The 25,558-nt window shown below is 41.7% G+C and overlaps 5 protein-coding genes across 6 annotated transcripts in view; 2 read left to right on the top strand and 3 right to left on the bottom strand.

Annotated features, from left to right (window-relative positions):
• The window catches only part of plaub (plasminogen activator, urokinase b), a 396,726-nt gene that overhangs the window by 142,447 nt on the left and 228,721 nt on the right, over positions 1-25,558 (bottom strand). The window lies entirely within an intron of this gene.
• On the bottom strand, positions 4,572-8,849 carry LOC126399476 (galanin receptor 2a). The gene is made up of 2 exons (XM_050059483.1): positions 8,428-8,849; positions 4,572-5,754 (listed from the first exon to the last, which is right to left on the bottom strand). The coding sequence occupies exons 1-2, from the start codon at positions 8,766-8,768 to the stop codon at positions 5,115-5,117; spliced, it is 981 nt and encodes a 326-aa protein (XP_049915440.1). The 5' UTR covers positions 8,769-8,849; the 3' UTR covers positions 4,572-5,114.
• Positions 10,140-15,609, top strand: LOC126399496 (DELTA-thalatoxin-Avl1a-like). Of its 2 annotated transcripts, none has more exons than XM_050059509.1 (3): positions 10,140-10,209; positions 13,524-13,675; positions 15,078-15,609. In XM_050059509.1, exons 2-3 carry the CDS (start codon positions 13,572-13,574, stop codon positions 15,505-15,507), a joined length of 534 nt encoding a protein of 177 aa, XP_049915466.1. In that variant the 5' UTR covers positions 10,140-10,209; positions 13,524-13,571; the 3' UTR covers positions 15,508-15,609. The 2 variants fall into 2 exon arrangements, with proteins under 2 accessions (XP_049915466.1, XP_049915465.1); XM_050059508.1 differs by lacking the exon at positions 10,140-10,209 and adding an exon at positions 12,958-13,163.
• LOC126399494 (DELTA-stichotoxin-Hcr4a-like) lies at positions 17,140-18,068 on the top strand. Its single transcript, XM_050059506.1, has 3 exons — positions 17,140-17,186; positions 17,315-17,438; positions 17,602-18,068. The coding sequence occupies exons 2-3, from the start codon at positions 17,335-17,337 to the stop codon at positions 18,050-18,052; spliced, it is 555 nt and encodes a 184-aa protein (XP_049915463.1). The 5' UTR covers positions 17,140-17,186; positions 17,315-17,334; the 3' UTR covers positions 18,053-18,068.
• LOC126399478 (endonuclease domain-containing 1 protein-like) overlaps positions 21,025-25,558 on the bottom strand; it is a 7,235-nt gene continuing 2,701 nt past the window's right edge. The window contains exon 2 of the mRNA XM_050059487.1: positions 21,025-21,980. Within this exon, the coding sequence (XP_049915444.1) occupies positions 21,360-21,980 (621 nt within the window). The 3' untranslated portion in view covers positions 21,025-21,359. The remainder of the gene's footprint in view (positions 21,981-25,558) is intronic.

Raw genomic sequence — 25,558 nt, 5'->3', positions numbered from 1 at the left:
TCTAGGCCTAACCGCCATATGGATTTTTACTAAACTTGGTAGATATGTAGAACAGGACGCCTCAAGGTGACTGGAGAAATTTAACTCTAATTGGCAACTGGGTGGCGCTATAACAACAGAAAAATGCTTCAAAATGGCTAAAATGCGACCGATCGCTGTGGCTCCCCATCCACAGCAGTACATTGCTTAGCTTCTGTGTCGGACTGCTGCCTGCTTCTCCAAACTGGGGGCGTGCCAACGTCTACTGCAGGTGATCAACTGACTGGGTAAGTACCTCATACAGCCCCACTTAAACAAATCAGAATTAACCCTTTAATGGTGTTCAGTGAGGTTTCCTAAAGTCTGTGCTGTTTCCTGAGTCAGTAGTTCCAACAGAAGAGACGAAAAAAGATCTAAAAAGACTGTAAACTTTCCAAACTACAACATGTGGCTCACGTTTCATGGATTTTACATTTCGAGCAGACATCCTGTCATTAAAACATCCCAAACTGCTGTTGGCAGTTTAAAGTGCAACTGAGCTGTGGTCTGACAGAGAGCCACTTTGTGTCACCAAGACAACCACACCTTCTCAACGTCTCCAGACTGGGTTTCCATGGTGATAAAAAGTGGCGACCATCGATCCTTGAACCCATGTGCTTCTGTGCTCCGTGTTACAAGCTGGTTTCATGGAGCAGCTCAAGGTCGAGACAAAATGAAAAGGTTTCTTCTTTCTCCTGCTCGCTCTCAGAGTTTGGTTTGATGGGTTTTTCTGTCACATTTGTACAGAGGGGCTCTGCAGTCACAAAGAAACAAAACTTAGACTTCTAATGAGGTAAATATGAGTTATCTTTTAATTACAAGAAAAGATCTCATGATTATGACAAAATATTTTGTAATTATGAGAAAAGTTAAGGTGGTTATCCATCGCTGCTAACGCCTGCGTCATAACAAGCAAAGAACTCGTCTGCCTGGTGTCACTGCAGAGACGCCGTCTCTTCAGTGTCCTCATCAATCAAATGCCACTCTACACAGATGAGAAAATTATGCAGCAAACACTGAGTTATGATTTATGAATCCATCAGATGCTGCCACTCATTAGAAAACAATAGTGTGGATTATTAACATTTAGTTCATCATTAGCCGACAGAGGCGTCCATCAAACCTCAGGGGCCAGCTGCACAAAGCACCTTAAGTTTGCTCCTATGACACTTAAAAAACACCAGAGGCCTAGAGCGCAGAAACACGTGTAGGCGTGTAGCATCACAAAAACAGCGAGCAAAAAGCTTCATTCTCATGAAAGATGATAACAAAAAGCCGCCTCCAGCTGCTTAAACACTTACTGTGTGACTGAGGCCTAACCCCCCCTAAATATTCACTGTTGCTACCACTGAAGCTCCGGGACCCAAAACAGTTTTCAGCACAGTCAGGCCCACATGTCACAGGCTCATCAGAGACGAGAGCAGGATATGAAAAAGAAAACACCTTTGTGAGGTGGAAACAATATTCACAGATATTTATATATATAATTAGGAGCCAAGGTAGTGAGGCAGCTTAGCTATAACATCGCTCATTTTTGTGATAAAAGCACCAAATTTGTCAAAAGTGTTGACAAATATATTTCAAACCAGTCTGGATATTGGGGCATCAGAAACTCGCCCCCTGGTGGCCAGCGCAGGCAGTTGAATCCTACCTGCCCATGGACCCGTCCTGTTAATTGGATCCACTCCACAATGTAATGGCTTCTAAGTTGGACCATGCAACATGCCTCCACCACGTTTTGTGAAAATCAGTTGGACAGTTTTCACGTAATCCTCATCCAAAAAATGAATGGAAGTGAATGGGCGGCCTGTGGGTGGCACGTGGACACGCCCCCTGAGTTGGATCAACACCAAAATTGAACGTATTCTGAGTGTAATTAAGTATGTTCACTGAACATTGTTAAATGGCCTTAGAAATAACTAGCCTAAATCGCACCATTGTGTTGGATGTCTTTAATTTACTATTGTCCTGCATTAGAATGAAACATATTTTTCACTTTAACTGGTCTCTAAATTATATTTGTGGTGCTGAAACCATGGTAACAGCAGCTTTGTTGTATTCCAGTATATTAATCTATAACACTATATCGCTACAGATCCTACAGACCACATTAACGATGCTATCGAGGTATTTCACCACTACTCGCGTTAATGGAGGACCAAATTAAGGAAGCTGCTAAACTGGATTTAACGGCGATGCAGCTGGGCGTGCACGACGACGGAGACATTTTAAACAGGCAANAATTACACTCAGAATACGTTCAATTTTGGTGTTGATCCAACTCAGGGGGCGTGTCCACGTGCCACCCACAGGCCGCCCATTCACTTCCATTCATTTTTTGGATGAGGATTACGTGAAAACTGTCCAACTGATTTTCACAAAACGTGGTGGAGGCATGTTGCATGGTCCAACTTAGAAGCCATTACATTTTGGAGTGGATCCAATTAACGGGACAGGTCCATGGGCAGGTAGGATTCAACTGCCTGCTCTGGCCACCAGGGGGCGAGTTTCTGATGCCCCAATATCCAGATTTGTTACCTCCGCCAAGGAGGTTATGTTTTCACCAGCGTTGGTCTGTTTGTTTGTTTGTTTGTTTGTTTGTCTGCAAAATAACTCAAAAAGGTCTGAATGGATTTTGATGAAATTTTCAGGAAAGGTTGATAATGGGACAAGGAACCGATGATACAATTTTGGTGGTGATCGGTTGAAGCGAAGTGGATAAAATAATAAAATGGCGGGAAATCCGAGCTGCTTGGCGGAGGTCTGCGCTCTCAAGTGCTTTTCTAGTTTTAAATATATTTGTCAACACTTCTGCCAAATTTGGTGCTTTTATCACAAAAATGAACGATTCTAGAAAACTATTGAGCTATGCCGCCACACTGAAGCGAATAAATAAACTTTGAAAAATCCAAATAGATTTTTTTTTACATGTGGTCAAAGTTTTGATGGGGTGGTGTTACAATGAGTGCGTCTGCTGCTGTTTTGCAGCCACCTTGAGTGTTTTTACCGGTTTAAATCTCCTGGTGTGTTCGTTTTGGAGAGGAGGAGACCTCTGTGGATAAATTGGGTAAGAAAAACCTCCTTACAGTCAGAGGCCAGCTGCACAAAGCACCTCGAAATACCTCACCAATAACTGACAGGAAAGACCTCGCTGAATAAACCTGCAGAGCGATCATCAGGAGTGCAGCGTTGTAAAGTTGAAGGATCCAAAACAAGACGGTCACAATTCTAAACTGACATCTGGGAAAATTTATAGCACAAAATCAGTTGCTCATCATTAAACGTGTCCATCGATGCTTTTGTTTTTCTCATTGATCTCCGTAAACTCAGCCATGTTGAGGTCAAGATGGAGTCACAGCTACTTTATGTTTTTGTCCTGACTTTGGCACATTTAGAAACAACTGCAGTTGAACCAAAGTGTTGTGCACAATGTAAAACAGAATAAAACCAGTAAGAACAATTACATACATTAAAATGATTATAACATTCTAAAACCACCAGAAACAACCAAAGGCCTTTGAAAACATGTACATTTGAAGTGTCAGTGGGGGGGGGGCATTTGACTGAGAGTGGAGCAGCGACTGCAAAGGTACGATCTCTCCTTACTCACCAGCCTCCATCAGTTAAAAGACAAATGTTCGGAGGATCTGAGAGGTCGGGAGGTGGAGTAGTATCAGACCAAGATAAGGAGAAAAACTTAAATCCTTCAGTAAACAGACTTGAGGAGGTTTAGTGCAACTGATTTTTTCAAAGAAACCTTAACTCAGACTTAAGGGAAAATCTTAAGGACTTTTCTGGGATTCATCTCGGATAAAATCAGATTTTAGCACAAAGTTTTTAGCAAGAAAAAAACTCTGTCTGCAGACGTTTAACATTTAACAGCATCAGAATCAAGCGACACACACACACACACACACACACATCCCTCTCTGCATTCAACACAGTCTCACAAGTCATCACATGTCTAATCTCTCTGAATGTCGAGTGTGTGTCAGACGATAGTTTATTTCCAGGCAGCATGTTGCTAAGCAGACAGAGAGGAGTCGAGTTAATAGATCATTTATTTCAACAACTCAACAACACTGTTGGCATGCAGCCATTCACATTTCATAAATATACAACACTGATGACGATAAGTTATCATGCAGCATATTGTCAAAAGTCAGAATCACCACAGGAAACATCGAGGTGTGTCGAGGTTGATGATGAATTAGTAAAACTACAAACATATATTCTACAGATGCGTGTGTTCACTGAGGAAAGAAATTCACCATTTTTCTGAAATAACAAAATTATCTTAGAATGTTAAGAAAAGTTTTTATGTTTCTCTGAGAATTTAATAAATTATTCTATTGTTAATTTTGATTTTTTTTGCCATGAAAACATTTCTCATAATTCAAATAATTATCTCATTATTTCATCAAAACAGATTCTTTTTTTTTTTTTTATAAATTATTTTTTCTTGATTGAATGCATTACACTTTTGCAACATTCAGATACGTCATTGAAAGGAGAAGGTGTTCCGACCTGGATGTGAAGCAACTGCAGTCACATGACACATTGTTTGGGTTAAACATGAGCATGTTACAGTCCTGGAGGATTATTAATGTGCACCTCCTCCTGTACTGCCTTAATATGCACATTCAGCACATCCAATGCATCAAAACATTGTTTTCTAGTTGGAGCCGCGCCTCGTTTTCAAACTGTATGGTTTGACTAAAATGAACAATGACAGCAATATAGTCCACGATGAGCAGCGCTAAAATCAACCTGCGTAGTTGTCCCTCCATTGTGACATTAGAAAGTGTCACATTTATCTTGCAAGTGTACTCTTCTTCAACGTTTGCTTTACTTCCTGGATTTTTCCCACATGGAAATTCTGACCAATCAAGAGCAGCTTTCTCACACAAGGCATTTGATCTGGTCCTCTTGTAAATGCTGCCGTGAGAACACGAACCAACTCTAGGCAATTATACAACTTTGGAACAACATGAGTCCCTGATTCAGACCAAAGGAGACCCCTCTAGGGCTGACAGCAGTTTCTGGGTATGTTCATAGTTCGTAATGTTCAGTTGGACGTCTCTCCTTCAGCGTCTTCAGTTGGACGTCTCCATACTGCTGACTGTGTTCACCGCCTGGATGACGTGCACCTTGTTGATCTCCCTCCTCCTCAGCGAGCAGCTGAACACCTTCCTGAAGCCTTTGCGGAAGTGCTTGGAGACGAGCGCATAAACGATGGGGTTGAGACAGGAGTTGGTGTACGCCACCAGGTGGGAGAGGATGCGGAGGACGTAGGTGACTTGGTTGAGGGGGAAGCGTCCGAACCACATGCAGAGGATGACCAGGTGGTGGGGGAGCCAGCAGAGGCAGAAGAGAGCGGCGACAACGATGATCATCTTGGTGACTTTCCGCTTGGCTCGCCTCGACTCGGACATGTCCTCCACGGGATCCACGCTGGTCCACAGGTATCGGATGGTGCGAGCGTAGGTGAGGCCCAGCACCAGGACGGGGATGAGGTAGCCAAAGACGAAGGTGCACACGTCCATTATGACGCGTGGTTTGGACTCCCAGGCAGGAATGCACACCACAGTGCCGGCCAGGTCCATCTGGGCGTAGTAGCTGAGATACGGTCCTGAGAAAACCAAGGCCAAGGCCCAGACCAGGCAGATGGAGACCAGGGCGTTCTTGGGTGTTCTCATCTCTCTGGAGCGGAGCGGGTAGCAAATGACTAAATACCTGTGAGAGCAGAGGGAAGACGTGAGATCGGGTCAGTCATTACTGAAAGATGAAAATCATTCCAGTGCAGTTTGTGTTGTTGACTGAGGCTGTGTTTATTTATATCATAGACTGTATAAACATAATGCAGCCAATGTGACGCCACCCGTTGGTTTTTGGACTCCTGTTTTAAAGCCTCTAGTCTGGAATTTTGGCCACCGCCATCTTGGATTTTTGGAGCCAGTAGTGACCATATTTGGACAAATTGAAACAGGTCAGTTATATAAAAATTCACTCCCTGTGCACTTGTCATGAACGGGGAAATTAGCTTTAATCACAGTTTCCACTGTGTGACTTTGGACTCTTCCAGACAAAAGATGACCGGCGTGAAAGAAACGTGGCGATATCTTTGGTCATGGCTCTAAAACGGTGGTCCTACGTTGTACAGTATGGTCGTTGTCCCGGTTGATCAAAGACAGCCTGAGATAAAATTCTGACAGTGAGCATCTCACAGTGTGACTGCTGTTATCACCTACGTCTACTAACCAACCAATAGAAATGCAGCATGAAATGACACGCTAGCGCTAAACCCAAACAAACAGTCAGACAGAAGCTCGCCATGGAGACAAGACACGCTAAAGCCTGATTTATGGTCCTGTGGTGTACCTGCGACATACCTACGTTGTTGCCATGACGCCGTCGTGAACCCTTCGAACTTCTCCGTCACTCCATTTCACCGCCAGAGCGGTAGGAGGCTGCGTTCCTTTCCTGAATGGTTATCGCCGTCTCTAGTTGATTCTTTGTTTAGCTTCCGGCTTTTCCAGTCACAGAGAAATGAACGCGGAGCACGAACAGACGGCTCCGTCCGTATCCGTATTGAACGTTGAGCATAAATGGGCCTTAATACTGCAACATCTACATCGCAACAGAAGATGTTTAAAGATGGCGGGAATGGCGCAATCTGGAAATACGGAACTGGAAATGCGTTGCTACCAAGCAAACCAATCACAGCCCTCTCTGTCTGCGCTGGGTCTGCGTCGCCTCGACGTGTAGTTACATTTTTTGGGAGGTGCACGTCAGGCTACGCCGGGGGCTACGGCGAGCCTTCTGCGTAGCCACGTATCCTACGATGTAGGTACGTCGTTGATTTAACGCAGGACCATAAATCAGGCTTAAGAGAAATGTGTGGGATTCCAGCAAAGAGGAAAACCTTGTGAAGCCTTGTGTGTATGATGTGTCCTGAGCTCTGACCATAACCACGTAAAGAAGGACGAAGCATGGAAGGAAATAGAGGCGGAGCTACAGCTGCCAGGTGAGACAACTAGCAGCTAGCAAACACACACACACACACACACACACACACACACACACACACACACACACGCATACACACACTGCAGTATATAGAGCTCATAAAACGTTTTTTTTTTTTTTTTTTTTTCATTTTTTCAGACATTTTAAAAATGATTTTTTTAAGACATTTTAGCAACATTTTTCGAAAATGTTATCAATATTTATCCGGATATTTATTTAATATTTATCAAATGCTTCATTAACATTTTTTAAAATTTAATTAATGTTATTTAATAATGTTTTTTGGGACATTTTTTTTAAATATTTTTGAGAAATTTCATTCACATATTTCAGGGCATTTTAATAATATTATTTTAGACTTTTTTTTAAATGATTTCTGACATTTTTATAATTCTGTTTTAGACTCTGTTTTTTTGAACATATTTTTGGACTTTTTTTAGAAAATGTTATCAATTTTTTTAATTTAATTAATGTTATTTAATAATATTTTTTGGGACATTTTTTAAAATATTTTTGAGAAAGTTCATTAACATATTTCAGGACATATTAATATTTTTTTGACATTTTACTAACATTATTTTCTGTTTTTTTGTTTTTGTTTTTTTTTTACATTTTAATAATTTTTTTTGGACTTTTTTTTAATGATTTCTGACATTTTTTTATAATTCTGTTTTAGACTCTTTTTTTAAACATATTTTTGGACATTTTTTTAAAAATATTTTTGAGAAAGTTCATTAACATATTTCAGGACATTTTAATAATATTTTTTTAGACTTTTTTAAAAATAATTTCGGACATTTAAATAATTCTGTTTTAGACTCTTTTTTCATGTGAAAGAAGGTTATGTTAAAGATAGTTTCGTAAATATCTATGACTGAATTTGTGCTCATTCAAATGTGTGTGAAGTGTACTGAAGGACTGAATGACTTTAAATCTGTTCGTTTATTTTTTATAGATTTCTGTGTTTCCCTGACAGAAACAAAACAAACACCAATATGAAAATATAGATAATTTGTAAACCTGTTTTTTTAAATTATTGATTTATATCATTATTATAACATGTACAACATGAGAGCAAATGAACACATATTTATTCTTATTTTTATTCTTTGGTAGTTTCTTTGCATGTTGGTGACACGTGTGTGTGTGTGTGTGTGTGTGTGTGTGTGTGTGTGTGTGTGTGTGTGTGTGTGTGTGCAGGACTTTGACTGCTGAGCTGCAGCAAAAAAAAATTGTGATTCCCCCCCCATCCCTGTGATCAATTTACCGTCAATACATCTTAATATTTAAATATTTACCACCTTCTGAACACTCACAGAATAACGTGCACTGATTCTGCAGGTTGTGAGTATGAAGTTAATGACATGTGAGAGCACGCACCTGTCCAGGGACACCGCGGTCAGGGTGAAGACACTCGCGTACATGGTGAAGAAAATGATGAAGTGCACGACTTTACAGAGCACAGGACCGAACACCCACTGATCCAGGGTGTAGATGGTGGCCTGGAAGGGCACACAGAACACGATGAAGCACAGGTCTGCTATGGCGAGGTTGAGGATGAACATGTTGGTGGTCTTGGTGTTCATCTGTCCGTTACGGAACAGGACCGCGAGGACCAGAGAGTTCCCCACGGTGCCGAGCAGGAAGATGACCGCGAAGCCCAAAGAGATGACCACAGACTCCGCTCTCCAAGAGGAGGAGGTCGCCGAGGAGAGAGTCATCCTCGTGTCACAGTCATCAGTAGTTCACACGGTCCGAAATCTGTCCAGGAACGTTGACGCACGGCTCGTGGAGACGCGCGCCTCGTTTGCGCGCCACATTTCCATATCCAGACGCAGCGTGACAGACATCATCATCATCATCATCATCATCATCATCTGACTGAGATACATCAATCTGTTAAGTAGAGAGGAAGAGTTTCTCCCCATCAAACACAGACTGAGAGGAGCTTGGTAGCAGGGGCGCAATCTACGGGGCCACACAGGGGACATCTCTGCACCTTCAGAGGGCTGTGTGGGACCCCCCCCCCCCCCACACACACACACACACACACACACACTGTGCAGTCCAAAAACTAACTTTATTTATTTATTCTTCTAAAGGTATGGAAGATGTTTGTATTTTATAAGTTGTGGGAAATTACAAAGAGAAACTAATTATAATAATTAAATGAAAATATTTGAGAGGATCTGTAGATGAGTTTTAGAAGTGGTAACAATATCTGTTAGGAGACCATTTTACACTGACTGTTCAAAGCGTGAATATCACGCCATTATGCCACCTCGCCGTGCTGCACATGAGGTATGATCCCGGAATCAGGGGACAGAGTTGTCTCGACTTTAAGACGAGCGCTGTCGACATCACAGTCGTGGTGAAGAGGGAGCTGAGCCAGAAGGCAAAGCTTTGGATTTACTGGTCCACCTCCGTCCCAACCCTCACCTATGGTCATGAGCTCTGGGTAGCAGCCCTGGATAAGTGTGTGAAAATGGATGGATGGGGGTCTAGATCAGTGGTTCCCAACTGGTCCAGATTTCTCCTTCGTCTTCAGTTCAAGGTCCACACAGGTTAATATATTCGGTGTCATACATGTGTTTGGCCATGTTGTTGAGCTGGTTTTCTGTCTCTGTCAGGTAGCTGTTTGTTAGTCGCTCACTCTACAGCAGGAAACAGCACTTCAAAATAAAAATTCTGTGTCAGAAATTCACTGTACTTAAAAAATACAATTTGTTTTTTACAAACTTTTGACCATTCAGAACCCATGACCCACTTTTAGACCCACCAGTTGGGAACCACTGGTCCAGAAAGAGAGACGGATAAAGGGTCATTTTTGTTGTCTTGCAGGAAGCTTCATCTGTCCGTCCTGGTGTCTCTTTATTCCTCTGTCTCTTGATTCGACCACAAGATGGCGCTGATGTGGCACAAATGAACGAAGATGAGACAGATGAGGACTTGATTATCTGCAGGATGTTTTCTGTGTGTTGATTGAAAATGTTTCCAAAGCCTGACCCCTGTTTGTCCCCTGATGAAGACAGGGGCTGTGTGGATAAAGAAGATCTTCCTCCTTCATGAGGATCACAAGCACAAATTTAATCTCACAGATTATTTATCAAATAAGTGGAGTCCTGCACAGACGTGGGCCTTCAGGTCGTCACCTCTTTTCATGTACGTGACGACTTCACTCATCAGGTTTTGTGTTTACTTTTCTTTATCTTCGTGTGGAGGAAAGGAAGCTGGCAAACATTAAGAGATCAGATAATTTGGGTGTTTCCATTTTGTCAAACTATGATTTAATGGAAGGAGCATAATGAATCTAGAGTGGCTGCTTTGATGACTCTCACTCTGTAACATCCCCATGAAGACATGATCCCATAGTGCATGTTCAAGGCAAGAGGCAAATGTTTTCTTTGCACATGCTGCCAGAGTTGATATTGATGGAAAACATGAAAGAATCTCCAGGAGAACATTTACTTTATTAAAAAAGTAGATAAAATGTACTTTTATGGATCTGAAATTTGATATCAGACTGATGAGGTGGATTAGTTTTAATCTGCAGACGTGGTAAAATCCAGACACCACAGAAATGTTCTAATGTTGATGGGAGTGGTGATGACACTGTGTCGTTCTACCGGCTGGACGAGTCGAGGCGTTGGCACAAACGTTCTGCTCTGCTATGACAACAGATCACAGCTGTACTCGTGCACAGTGTACAGTTGGCAGGAGATGAGGAGACAGAGATGTGTGTGTGTGTGTGTGGTGGGGGGTGCAACACATTGTGATGACATCATCGTGATTTTAAACCCCCCTCAACCAGCTGATATTTTGCTTTTTAAAATCGTGCATGTTGGATGTGATGCAGGTTATAAACCAGCTGAGGGTTTAAAGTGTTTCTGTGGTGTTTCCTCCCACGGTGCCAAAACATGGCTGCACACTGAGGACCATCTTGTGTCTGCAGTGAGGGAAGAAAGACTCAAATTCTTTACTCAATAAATACAAAGAAACAATACAACAATGTACAAACACATGAGGCCTAAATACCACATCCACAATCCTGCTAAAGTTTGAAAGAGAAAATGTCTCAAAGACAAAAAAAACCCCAAAAAACACAAGGTCTTTGTGGCTGTTCTGTGTTGCTTTGTAGTAACTTGCATCTCTTTGTGGTCATTTTGAGTTGCTCTGTGGTTGTTTTGTGTCACTTCACAGCAGTTTGCATCTCTGTGGTCATTTTCTGTTGCTTTGCTCTCATTTTGAGTGTCTCTCTGGTCGTTTTGCATCTCTTTGTAGTTGTTCTGTGTTGCTTTGTAGTATTTTGCATCTCTTTGTAGTCATTTTAGGTTGCTTTCTGGTTGTTTTGCATCTCTTTGTAGTTGTTTTGCATCTCTTTGTAGTTGTTTTGCATCTCTTTGTAGTTGTTCTGTGTTGCTTTGTAGTATTTTGCATCTCTCTCTTTGTAGTTGTTCTGTGTTGCTTTGTAGTATTTTGCATCTCTTTGTAGTCATTTTAGGTTGCTCTCTGGTTGTTTTGCATCTCTTTGTAGTTGTTTTGCATCTCTTTGTAGTTGTTTTGCATCTCTTTGTGTTTGTTTTATGTCACGTCACAGCAGTTTGCATCTCTTTGTAGTATTTTTGCATCTTCATTTTTTGTTGCTTTGCTCTCATTTTGAGTGTCTCTCTTGTTGTTTTGCATCTCTTTGTAGTTGTTTTGCATCTCTCTTGTTGTTTTACATCTCATTGTAGTTGTTTTGCATCTCTTTGTGGTTGTTTTGCATCTCTTTGTAGTTGTTTTGCATCTCTTTGTGGTTGTTTTACATCTCTTTGTAGTTGTTTTGCATCTCTTTGTAGTTGTTTTGCATCTCTTTGTGGTTGTTTTGCATCTCATTGTAGTTGTTTTGCATTTCTTTGTAGTTGTTTTGCATCTCTTTGTGGTTGTTTTGCATCTCATTGTAGTTGTTTTGCATCTCTTTGTAGTTGTTTTGCATCTCTTTGTGGTTGTTTTAGGTTGCTCTCTGGTTGTTTTGCATCTCTTTGTAGTTGTTTTGCATCTCTTTGTGGTTGTTTTACATCTCTTTGTAGTTGTTTTACATCTCATTGTAGTTGTTTTGCATCTCTTTGTAGTTGTTTTACATCTCATTGTAGTTGTTTTGCATCTCTTTGTAGTTGTTTTACATCTCATTGTAGTTGTTTTGCATCTCTTTGTAGTTGTTTTACATCTCATTGTAGTTGTTTTGCATCTCTTTGTAGTTGTTTTACATCTCATTGTAGTTGTTTTGCATCTCTGTAGTTGTTTTGCATCTCTTTGTGGTTGTTTTATGTCACGTCACAGCAGTTTGCATCTCTTTGTGGTTGTTTTACATCTCATTGTAGTTGTTTTGCATCTCTTTGTAGTTGTCTTGCATCTCTTTGCAGTCATATTGAGTTGCTTTGTAGTAATGTGCATAGCTTTATTGTCAGTTTGCATCTTATCTTAGTTGTTTTGCATCTCTGTGGCTGTTTATGTCTTTGTAGTATGTCGTCTCGTTGCCCCCTGGGCCCAGTTCAGTGATCCATCCATGTGTTTCATCACATCGTGCTCATTCATCAGTCTTTGGCACATGAACTTTAATAAAACAACAGAACATGGAAACAGTCACTTAGAAAACATCATTTATTTCCAACTGTCGGAATGTGCTCTTTGAGAGGAACCGGTTCAGGAGGTTTATGATTCATCTAAAATGAGTCACCGTCATTATCAGATGTACCAACCGTCTGACAGGTGGGGCTGCAACTGTTCACTCCTCAAATCTCTCCAGACGTCTCTGTATTTCATCCAACAACAGCCAGCCACAAAAAGTTCATGTGTTGTTCACCTTTTTTTCCATCATCAGTCTTTTAATTCACATCAGACACATCATCAGTGCTTCTCCCCTCCAGTGTGTTCCCCTGCAGTTCCCCTGACAGGTATAAACCGTCACACATAACTGACATCACAGGTGAGCACTGACACACCTACTGTCGCCTCACACTGTCAGTGAGGTGTGACTCTGCCTGGGTTAGGGTGTGACTTCATACTTGTCTCCGAATCAAACTCCGACCTGTTTTCAGAGGACTCTCTGCCGTCCTACGTGTGCGACATAAAATAAAGTAAGTACATTTACCTTCATATAATTCTGCAGTATTCACAGAGCATAGACCTGCTTTAAAACGTAGTGATGAAATGAGTCAGTGCTGCTCAGCAGAGATGGATGTAGCTTTTCATTTTGTGTCGAGATAAAAGTTTGCTGCTGTGATGTCATGTTTGGATGCATCGCAGGTTATATCATGTAGAACGATGGTTTGCAGCCTCTCAGCAGTTTGTGTCAGTAAAATAAATCATGTCAGTCTCGGATACATTTCTCTACCTGATTCTGTTTCATGAAGATCATTCAGAGAAGTTTCCACATAAACTACAACTTCTACTTTAACAGACATTAAAACATCTTAATCGCTTTCTGTCGTTCGCAGGTCTTTTCTTCACCTCCTGTCATCCAGCCGTCTCCAGCAGCCGCCACCATGCACGACACTGCAGAGGCCCACTCCCACACCCTCACCACCAACCGCAACTGCACCATAGAGATCACCAATGTCAGCAAGAGCTTCTGTCTCGTCAACCCAAAGTAAGAATCGCTGTGCAGCCTTTTTGCAGCCAAATGTCTGAAATATACTCAAATCCATTTATGCATGACTACTGGTGGTGGAAAGTAACTAAGTACATTTACTCAAGTACAGTTTTGATGCACTTCACATGAGTATTTTCATTGTATTTCAGCTCATGGTACTTTTATACTCCAGTACATTTATTTGTTCAGGACTTGATTAAGATTTAATATAAAATTTCATATCTGATAAAATACAACTAACTGTTGAAGCTTAAACAAATGTTTTCCAATCTTTTGCGGGTCGTGACTATAGACTATATGCACGAGGTGGACGTAGCCTCCGGGTCTGAAAAGTGAAGCCAATGCTGAAGTGCTTTTTTAAGGGATTTATACTTGTGCGTCAGCTCTGTGCAGAACCTACGCTGTAGCCTACGCACTTTTTGAGCATTTATACTTGTGTGGTGGTGTGTCTGTGTCACTCTGCAGTTACACCTTTAAAACACTAGTTGGCGGTGGGGTTTCTGTGAAGTGCTGCAAAGTTTAGTTGATTCAAAACACACAGTAAACTCACATTAAACTCACATTAAACACACATTAAACATGGCTTAATAGAGACAGTATCAAACACAAATCAGCTTCACTATAACTCGCAGCATTCACTGACAAAACAACTGTCTTATACTAAACACGTTTTCCAAACAAATACAACATGCTAACGTTATTAGCGCCAGCCTATGGCATTTTACATTGTATAAAACTTTAAATGTTTTTTTTTTGTGGAGGCTTTATTGTCTTCACAATTTATTGTTTCTTCTGTGAAATTTAAGAAAATAAAAGTTTTGTTTCCACTGAGGGAAATGGTTTCAGCTTACAAAAATAAACAGGAAGTCTGCGTCGCTGCGAGGTGCACGTCAGGCTACGGCGTAGGGTATGGCATAGGCTCCACGTCAATGCAGAGCCTACGCTGTAGGTACAGCGTGGTGCAGTGGTTAGCATTGTCACCTCACAGCAAGAGGATTTCCTGGTGCAAACCCAGGGTGGAGTTTGCATGTTCTCCCTGTGTCATTGTGGGTTTCCTCCAGGTGCTCCAGCTTCCTCCCACAGTCCAAAGACATGCAGGTTAATTGGTGACTCTAAATTGTCCGTAGGTGTGAATGTGAGTGTGAATGGTTGTCTGTCTCTATGTGTCAGTCCTGTGATAGTCTGGTGACCTGTTCAGGGTGAACCCTGCCTCTCACCCAGTGTCAGCTGGGATAGGCTCCACCCTCCCGTGACACCTAACATGATAAGCAGTTACAGAAAATGAATGAATGAAAATGAAAACGTTTCTGACATTGTGGTATTAGTATTTCAACTGAGGAGAGGATCTGAGTACTTCTTCCACCACTCATAACTGCATCTACCCCCTTCTACCCTGCAGGGTGCACATGGAAAGTGGCTTCGTCTACAACCCCCCGCAGCCAACCCTGCGCTCCGCCCTGACCGAGGTGTGCTCTTTCACCAAGGACGACAACACGGCATCGGGTGCTGTGGGCGTCATGACCTACGAGCTGTTCCACATGCAGAGCCGCCAGTGCAGAGAGTTGATTGCCATCATGTTCTCGGTGCCATTTGACTACAACTTCTACAAGAACTGGCTGGGGCTGGGCATCTTTGAGCACACGAAACCCTGCAATGACAAGCTGTTCGATCTCATGTACAATGACAAGGAATTCGTCAACTTTCAGCGGCATGAGGCCGACGGCTCAGGGGTGGTGTTTAAGGGGAAGTTTTTGGAAGTGAGGGGCTGCATGTCCGATGAGGGCAAGGCCATTATTAAGCTGGAGCTGTATGACAAGATGCCCCATTGAGTCTGGAATGAATGCATTGGTGTGAAATAAAAAAAAGATGCATAGTCCTAAAAACCTACATACAACATGTCTGTCATACGTGTCATGTACGGGTGCTTTAAATAAACAATCTCATACATTTCTTGTCTTTGACTTTTTTATGCCTCTGCGCCGGCGATAGCTGTGACCAGAGGCGTTAGTTCTTTGGGTTGTCATCTGTCAATCCCATTCTCATAATTCTCAAAAGCACATTAAGGGAATTTCTTTAAATTTGGCACAAACGCTAACTTGGTCTCTGTAATGAACTGATTAGATTTTGGTGGTGAAAGGTCAAGGTCATTGTGAACTTGCATCCTTCTAATTGTTGTGATCCTGATATCTCAAGAACAGCTTGAGGGAAATTCTGCAAATGTGGCACAAACGTTCACGCAGACTTGGCAATGAATTTGGTGGTCATAGGTCAAAGGTAAAGGTCACTGTGACAACGCATTGAGGTAATTTCTTCAAATTTGACATGAATGTTCACTTGGACTCAGCATTGAACTGATTAGAATTTGGTGGTCAAAGGTCAACGTCACTGTGACCTTGTGTCTGTCTCATTCCCGAGGAGGCGATATCACAATTAAACTTTGAGGGATTTTTTTTTTAAATTTGGCAGAAACGTTCACTTGTACTCAAGAATGAACTGATTAGATTTTGATGGTCAAAGGTCAAAGGTCACTGTGACCTCACAAAACATGTTTTTGACTGTAACTCAAGAATTCATGCGCTAACTAGAGCACTCGGAGAGCGCAGACCTCCGCCAAGCAGCTCGGATTTCCCGCCATTTTATTATCATCTGTTCCTTGTCCCATTATAAACCTTTCCTGAAAATTTCATCAAAATCCGTTCCGAACTTTTTGAGTTATTTTGCAGACAAACAGACAAACACCGGCGAAAACATAACCGCCTTGGCAGAGGTAATTATGACACAATTTTACAGAAATGTCTAATAGGATAAACTGATGATGATATAACGTGATGACATTTTATATCCAAAAGGTCAAGGGGTCAGCTTCACTTCTATCTTGTGTCGCTTGTGTGGAGTTTGTATGGTTGTGTGTGATGGAGGATTTTGTTTTGCCACTTGCTGTCAGGAATGTTTTCTGTGTTTCATTGTGCTTATTTAAATGTAACATGCCCATTGTGCTCTGTGGGAGAGTCAGGAGAGGAATAAATGGAGATCGCCTTCAAAAATATCCACGGTCTGGGCCTCGTATATGTACACAACACAGACATCACTAGAGTCCACCAGTCACACTTAATTTGAGTCATCACACATGAACATTTGCACACAGTAACAAAGGTTAAAGTGAATAAAAATTATGCGAATCATTTGGAGTAAAAGTATTAGACACTATTTGACACTGTGTCACGAAAGGTCGAACAAACCGGCTTGTGGCTTGGCAAAAATAAAGACACTGTGAAAACACAAAAATACCATAGTACTGTCCTTATCGTTGGCTACGCCCTGTCTTCACGCCTCCGTATGCAGAACATACCTCAGGGGAAGACTGCGAGAAACATGGGAGTAGGTGTGTCTGGGTGGAGACAGTTTTGGGATGGGCTGAAGGTGCCACACATTCCCCAACAAGAATGATCTGAAGAGTGAGCCCAGTCTGGCATCGCCCAAACGAGCAGCGCACCCGTGATCCGAACAGGTAAGCCAGATTATTTCTCTGCTGTGTTTGGAGGTTTACTGACAAATATTGTTCAGTAAGTTGTGCATCTTTTATCATAGCAACTATTAACATAAGGATATTTATATTAATACAGTGTTTTGTTGCAGACTTCACCAGCAGCAGCAACATGAGTGAATCAGCAGAAGCTTTGGCTGCTAACCTCAAAAGCCGAAGAAATGTCACCATTGAGATCACCAACCTCTCCAGCAAGTATTGGCTCATTGACCCAAAGTAAGTGCAACACTTAAAGACAGTATTGCCAAAAAAATAGAGTGTGTGTCAATTTCAGTTGCATGGATAAATTGAGGTTCAAATACAGACACAGCTACATCAGTTCATTACTCGCAGTCACTCTTATTCCCTCTCTGCTTTTTCTCTGCCTTTCAAAAAAAAGGGTTTTCCTGGACAATGGCCACGTCCACAGCCCACCCCAGCCCACTGTGGGCTCTATGAAAACTGAAGTGTGCAATTTCACCAAGGGCAGCGGCAAAACCTCCGGCGCAGTGGGCGTCCTGACCTACGACCTGTATCATCAGGACCATGGTGTCACAGAGAAAATGGCGATAATGTTCTCTGTGCCCTACGACTATAACCTCTACAAAAACTGGGCGGGCTTGGGAATCTATGAGAAAGATCGAGAGTGCAGTGAGGCGCTGTACAAAGAGATGTACTACGATAAAGAGCAGAAGTGCTTTCTGAGGGATGAGGCCAAAGGTAATGGCTTCACGTATGTGGGCAGGAACTTGGACATCAAGGGTATCATGTCCCCGATGGGCAGGGCTATCATGAAGGTGGAGGTGTGGGACAAGCTCTTCACTCCTCCATCAGGGCAACGTCCGTATTAAGTGATTCATTTTTGACAAAATAATCCAGTTTGGCATGCCAGTGTGTAGTGCTCGATATGTTTAGCCCTTTGTGCACCTGTACTGACTGTACCGTGTGTTCATGCAATAAATCCAGTCTGATATGAACAAACTTGTGTCTGAGTGATCGTTACAGAAACATACAAAACCAAAAAGTCTTGGTAAAACATCCGTCGAGTCCAACTGGTGGAACAAGTTCATGTTTGACTAAATGAGTTATCTTATGCTAGTTATTAACATGTATTTATTTTTCATTTGAAGCACAAATATAACTTCTTCTTATTTTATACATGTTCAGAAAACGTCCATCAGCTGAGCCTGTGTAAATTGATGTGATACAAAAAGACTTAAGTGTTGTTTCTGTGTCAAATATAGAATAAAACATAATTGACATTATATAGTAAATAATAAGACAAAAACACAAATTGATGTCAAAGATAATGAGGTCTGGTGCATCTTTGAATTACAGACGAATTCTGTTGAGCAGAGGATGCAACTCATATACATGTATTGCACAAGGTCACCATCTAGTGGTCAATGTATGCATCTTCAGGAATACCATAACACACAAATAATACTGTATTTTCATGTACAACCCCAACTCCAAAAAAGTTGGGACATTGTGTAAAATGTAAATAAAAACAGAGTGCAATGATTTGTGAATCTTGTATGACCCATATTCAAATGAATGCAGCCCAAAGACAAGATATTTAATGTTCAAACTTTATTTGTTTTTGTAAAATATACACTTATTCTGAATTTGATGCTGCGACATGTTCCAAAAAAGTTGTGACAGAGTTGTTGAATGCTCAAAAAACACCTGTTGGAACAGTCCACAGGGAACAGGTGTAAATTTATATTTAATGGACAGATCTGATGCTCCAAAAAGTCAAACTCTTCCTTTAAAACAAGCTGTTTGTGCGTTTCATCTTTATGAAACCTGAGGTTTTATGTCAAGGGCCAGGCTATGGTCTTTATATTAAGCTAAGCTAAGCTAAGATAAGATAAGCTAAGCTAACAGTCTCATGTCCCCAAATTTATATTTAATGGTCAAATCTGACTCTCTGCAAGAAAATAAATACCTTTTTTTCTCCAAAATTCAAACTCTTCCTTTAAAACAAGCTGTATTTGTGTGTTTAATCCTAACGAAACCTGAGGTGTAAAAACAACCAGTAGGCTAACTGTTAATGGTAGCAGCCAGGCTATGGTCTTTATGCTAAGCTAAGCCAACCACCTTTTTATTTACCAGACAGATGGTATCAATTTTCCCGCTGACTCACGGCAAGAAAATAAAAAGTCAAACTCTTCCTTAAAAACAAGCTGTATTTGTTTGTCTGTGTTTAATCCTTACGAAACCTGAGGTTTTATGTCAGGGGCCAGGCTATGGTCTTTATACTAAGCTAAGCTAAGCTAAACTAACAGTCTCATTTCCCCAAATTTATATTTAAAGGACAGATCTGACTCTCGGCAAGAAAATAAATACCTTTTTTTCTCCAAAAACTCTTCCTTAAAAACAAGCTGTATTTGTGTGTTAATCGAAACCGAGGTGTAAAAACAACCAGTAGGCTAACTGTTAATGGTAGCAGCCAGGCTATGGTCTTTATGCTAAGCTAAGCCAACCACCTTTGCATTTACCAGACAGGGGTCCATGTCATTGGTTCAACAGCCCATTGGTCCGACATCCCATTAGTCCGACGTCCCGTTGTTCTGATATGTGATTATACTAGGCTATCCTGTATTTGTGTACCATAAAGGATCAGCAAACGCAACAAAAGTAGGCTACTGGTCGAGATACAAGTGTCACAGAGAGAAGAGAGTGAAACACCATAACCTCCTGTTATTAACTCTGGGGTCCGGGTTGTGTGGGGAGCTCTCCGCGGTGCTGAACGGCTCCCGGCGGGCGTATTTCTGCCTTGATGGTGCGCCGTGACCGGCTCTGGGTCAGTTGGGAAAGGCTTGAGGCGGAGCAGGCTCACGGCTTATGTGTTTGTCACTTTCTTTTTCATTTTAACCCACACCATGATCTTTTCCTGACCCTAACCAAGTGGTTTTTGTGCCTAAAACCATGATGATTTCGGAACAACGGGACTTCGGAACAATGGGTTTAATATGGTCGGAACAATGGGATGTCGGACCAATGGGTTGTTGGAATAATGGGCTGTCGGACCGGCAGACCCCCCCAGACAGAAGACAATTTTCCCGCTGACTCACGGCAAGAAAATAAAAAGTCAAACTCTTCCTTAAAAACAAGCTGTATTTGTTTGTGTGTGTTTAATCCATACGAAACCTGGGGTTTTATGGGAGGGCCAGGCAATGGTCATTATGCTAAGCTAAGCTAAGCTAACCTAACCATCTCATGGCTCAACCTTCATATTTAACAGTCTTCTCTTTGACTCTCAGCAAGAAAATAAGTCAGACTCTTCCTTAAAAACAAGTAGGTAGGCTTACTGTTTTACGGCAGGGGCCCGGCAATGGTCCTTATGCTAAGCTAAGCTAACTACCTTATGGCTCCACCTTTGTATTAACCAGACAGATGGTATCAATCTTCCCTTTGCTGCTTAAAAAAAACTGTTTGTTTGTGTGTGTTTACTCTGTATGAAAACTGAGGTGTAAAAACAACAAGTTACGGCGGGGGCCAGGCTCGGGCCTTAATGCTAAGCTATGCTAAGCTAACAGTGTCATGTCTCCAAATGTATATTTAATGGACAGATGTGACTCTCAGCAGGAAAATAAATATCTTTTTTTTCTCCAAAAAGTCAAACTCTTCCTCTAAAACAAGCTGTATTTGTGTGTGTGTTTAATCCATACGAAACCTGGGGTTTTATGGGAGGGGCCAGGCTGTGGTCTTTATGCTAAGCTAAGCTAACTGCCTTTTGGCTTCGCCTTTATATTCAACAGATAGATAGTATCAGTCTTCTTGTTGACTCATGGCAAGAAAATAAAAAGTCAAACTCTTCCTTTAAAACAAGCTTTATTTGTTTGTTATTTGCCCCAAAATAAATTCAGGGCAAACGTCGCACATCAGTGGTTAAAAACCCCAACAACATAAGAATCACTGTCTTGATCAGTGAAACCTTTATAAGAGGCTTTTTATGCAGCAATAAATCAGCAGATTTGTCAGTCCATTAACTGTCAATATACTTAATTCTTCCTTTCTTCTTCTTCTCGTCTTTAAAGGGAAACAAACACATCACAGTATTTTAAAGTCAGTGTTGGTTTCCTTTAACCATGACCACCACAGTCTTTCCCAGACTTAACCAAATAGGCTTTGTGCCTCAGACCTGCAGGATCAGTCCGACCCGGAGCACTGCTCATAGAAAACACTGACAACTGTCCCGAACCTGTCCCTCAGATACATCTCAAGTGTATCCAGTGGCATCTGTCTCACATCGTATCCTCTGAACTGTTTCTTTGCCGTCTGGCTCACCGGCACAATCTCCTCCGTGCTGTTGCGGTCGTTGCGGCCGATAGCTGCGTACGTGGGAAAAGCATCCTTCAGTTCTTCTGGAAGACTGTTGCTGTAGTTTGGGCAGCAGTAGGCCGACCACATGTACTCAGGCACAGCCACGCGGTGATTCTTGAGCCAGTGTTCGTCGCTCTGATAAGGGATGATACCAGTAACTACGTAAGCCTCTCCGAGACAGTAGGCCGATAAGGTTTTGTTGATGGTCTGCTCCAGGTCCTCCCAGGGCCCGTCGTTAGAGCCGGCCTTCTGGGGAACCACGTTAGTGAGGGTGAAGGTGGCGGAGCGGTCCTCGTGGCTCTGGTGGTGGAGGCTGGGGTCCAAGTGGCCACGAGAATAGGTGGAGTTAGTGTAGTCCAGCTCCACCCCCTGGCTCTCCACCACGTTCTGGTCTACAGGGCCTGGAGGGAACGGGATCATGTTTCCATCAGCTCCTGGGTAGGCTAACTGTTTATTGGAGGGGTGGAAAGAAGACGTGATTAAAAGTAATGAATGAAGCTGCTTTTACTCTATGTGGACAAAAGTATGTGGACATCTCCAAGAGTCTACAGCCATGCTAACAACTCCTTGCACTCAGGCACACTGATGACTTGAGCTAAATGCTAATGTCAGCATGCTAACATGCTCAAAATAACGATGCTAACATGCTGATGTTAAGCAGGTGTAATGTTTACCATGTCAGGTGTTCTCCTCACTGATCGTGCTTATACCAGTGTTTATTTCATTGACCAAAACTATGACGAATTTTTTTTTGTCAGCGACCTTTTGTCCATGACGAAAACGAGCCAATGACGAGCTAAAAATAGATCTCGATGATAAAAACTAAGACAAAATCTATGTTTCATTTTCCTTGACGAGATGTGAGCAGTGGACTATCGGACATTGAATGCTGAAAACAGCTGCATGAGCGACAGGCTGGTAAACTCCAGTAAATAGTCTGTGCCAGGATGTTTTGTTAGCCTCTGAACGGCAGTGGAGCCAGTGGCCGTCGGACCGCTGGAACTAAATTGTGACTAAAACTAAAAAGAATTTTCATCACAACTCTGAGACTGAATCTAAAACAGCTGAGAACGATGGATCATGAATTCAATCCATCCAGTCGTTTTCGAGAGATTTCAGTCTGGACTGAAGCAGTGAGCTAAAGACATGGCTGAAAAACACTGAGTCATAATTCCTCCAACATAACCAATTTCTAACTGGCAATCAGAAGCGATACAATTTCTCTTTGATATCTTAAAGTGTATTTATTAATTGACCCTAAAACTACGATTAAATGCCTCGTCCCTTTACACATTCTGACAAATCAATCAATCAATTTTATTGGCCTGTCTCCATTAGAGGCCTGGTCCCGTTCTTTTTTTTTTTCATAGAAGTTCCTCGGCTGTATAAAATCAGGTTGTTGGCTTCCTCAAATTCCTTCTTACCCTGTAAGTTATTCATATTACTTTGTTCTGTAAGTGTCCTCAGATCAAAAGGAAAATATAATGCGCTGTCTGTCTGAGCTGGATCAAATGAACAACTCATAACTGATATATTATCTGAAGCCTAATTATCAAACAAGTGATATTCACACTGGTTTAAATCAACAATTTGATTGTATTTCCTGATTTTTGTGGAGCAACAGTTTTGTGTGAAAGAGTTAAAGGCCTGTCCCAAATATAGGTCTGTTGACTTCAGTGATTAAAGCAAATAATAGCCCGACTGAATCATCTTTTCTGTACGTTACTATAGTTTGAAGGCCAGTGGTGTAGTGGAGGGTATACTCAGGTATACGAGGCATACCCACTTCTTTTTCTATCCAGTTACAGTATACCCACCTATCAGCTATAAAGCCATTGTAATATAAAGGAGAGTATACCTACTTCTTCATCGGTAACCTACCTATGTACAGGGTTCGAACTATGTGGGAGCCAGTGGGAGCTGAGCTCCCATAAAGAGGACATTAGCTCCCATGAAAGCTGTAAAACCATACATCTGTGTGGGTCTCTAACAAAACATTAACAACCACTATTTTATCACAAATTATGTATTTTTCAGTGTAATGAGTATTATTTACGTTAGTGAGATAAATAACTAGTCCAAAATAAGCAAATATTTTCCAAAAGAACGACGATATTCTCGAGTGAATGACAGGCCTTTGGCTGCAATTACGGCGCCAAGACACCATGGGGCGCTGTAGAATAGGTTACTGTTCTGCTATGAGTTGACTTTGACAGCGTGGGAACACTGACGTTACATAAAAAAACGCATGACTTATCGTCAAGCGAGTTTGCCTGTATTTCCAAACTATAGCTACATCATGCCGCCGAAAAAAAGGCTGCTTCAAGGTTTGAGTCTTGAACATTTTGTTTTTATCTCAAAAAACCCACAAGTGAGGAACCTGTTATGGCTAACGATAGCAGCACCAACGTTAGCTCGGCTGCAACATTAGCTCGGCTGCAACATTAGCTCGGCTGCTAACGTCGCTGAGGACTCTACCAGGCCTGAATGTGAGACCACACGTGGTAACGTTAGGCCTACTGTGGCAGCCACAGACAGTCTCGAAGAGGAGCAAGATGAAGATCAAGCTCGTGGGGCTGAATGACCGCCACAGAACTGGGGAGAGGACCAGTGGAGATCCTGGAAGGAAAGATGCACCTGGCTGTTTTCAAAGGAAGGTGGTGAAATACGGCTGATTAAAAATTGTAAGTCCCATCGCTGTGTGGGCAAGAATTGAGTTATTTTGCACTGTTATTTTGGAGACCCCCATGAAGCTCAGTTTATAGTTCGAACCCTGCCTATGTAGCAGTACACCCACCTCATCAACTACCACTACACCACTGTTGAAGGCTGTTTCGAAACCTTCAGCATACCGCCTGGAAAATAATTATGGCTGAGTGATAATAATAATAATCCCTCCTTTTTTATTCTAATCTGATAATTTGTTGCATTTATTTGTTCGCTGTTGATATTTAAAAGAACCAGAATCAGATGAGTACTTTGCTTGTAACTGTTCTGTAGAATATGGTGATTAAACTTAAGGAACGATACTAAACATAGCCCTGGTTACGAACAGAGGAAGAAATGTTAATGCTGCTGCTTACAGTTATATTTTTAGTGTATTTTCAGAGCTCGACCTCATCCAACACCTCACAGTAGCTCCGCCGACTCTGAGCTCGACCTCACAGATATTTACAGCAGCAGACCGCTTCCTAATTACCACTTAATCACATGAGGAAGTATTGTTTGGCTGTCCGCATACTTTTGGCCATGTAGCGTACCAGATGAGTTTACACGATTGTCAAATTTAAATGCATGAGCAGCACAGTGTTCTTTGGACCGTGGAGAGATGATGGATCATAAACACACAGATGAGGAAGTTCTCCTTCACTGCGGCTCATTTCCTCATTTCTTGTTATTTGATGTCAGCGCTCTGAGAGCGTCTCACTGTGTCAGATGTTATATCACTGATGCTAAACTGGAAACTGGAACTCCTTTACAAAGTTTATCTTTTTTTAACATGTTGAAGAATTCTTGTTTCAGTGCAAACATGCTGTGTAAAAAAGACAAAGTGACAAACTGTTAAAGGAGCCGTGTGTTCAAGGGGATTTAGTGAGGACTGCAGATTGCAACCAGCTGAAACTTCTCCTGGTTAGAATTCCTTCAGTGTTCACTGTTCAGGAGGTTTTTACCAGGAGCTGAATTATCCACAGAGGTTTCCTTCTCTCCAAAACAAACAGACCAGCTGATTAAAGCTGGTAAATAAATCAATTTCAAGTTACAAATCAGTGTTTCCTTTGTGCTGTTTGGCACGTGAGATTTGTTCCGCTAGCCTGGTGTAGCAGATAGAAAAATTACTGGAAATACCACATCTCAACCGAGAAAAGTGTCTCTTTTGGATAAAGTTGTGTGGTAACGTTAGACCACAACATCAACTCAACGTGAATAAGATTAACAATGATGTCTACATCTGTTCTAAGGTAAGTCAACATTGTGTTTGAGGCAACATATTGTCACTTTGCTGGAAAGAAATATAAAGTTATCTT

The sequence above is a fragment of the Epinephelus moara genome, chromosome 13 (assembly GCF_006386435.1).
Source record: "Epinephelus moara isolate mb chromosome 13, YSFRI_EMoa_1.0, whole genome shotgun sequence".
Lineage (NCBI taxonomy): Eukaryota > Metazoa > Chordata > Actinopteri > Perciformes > Serranidae > Epinephelus > Epinephelus moara.
Note: the sequence above shows the minus strand (reverse complement) of the source record. Positions and strands in the feature narration are given on the sequence as shown.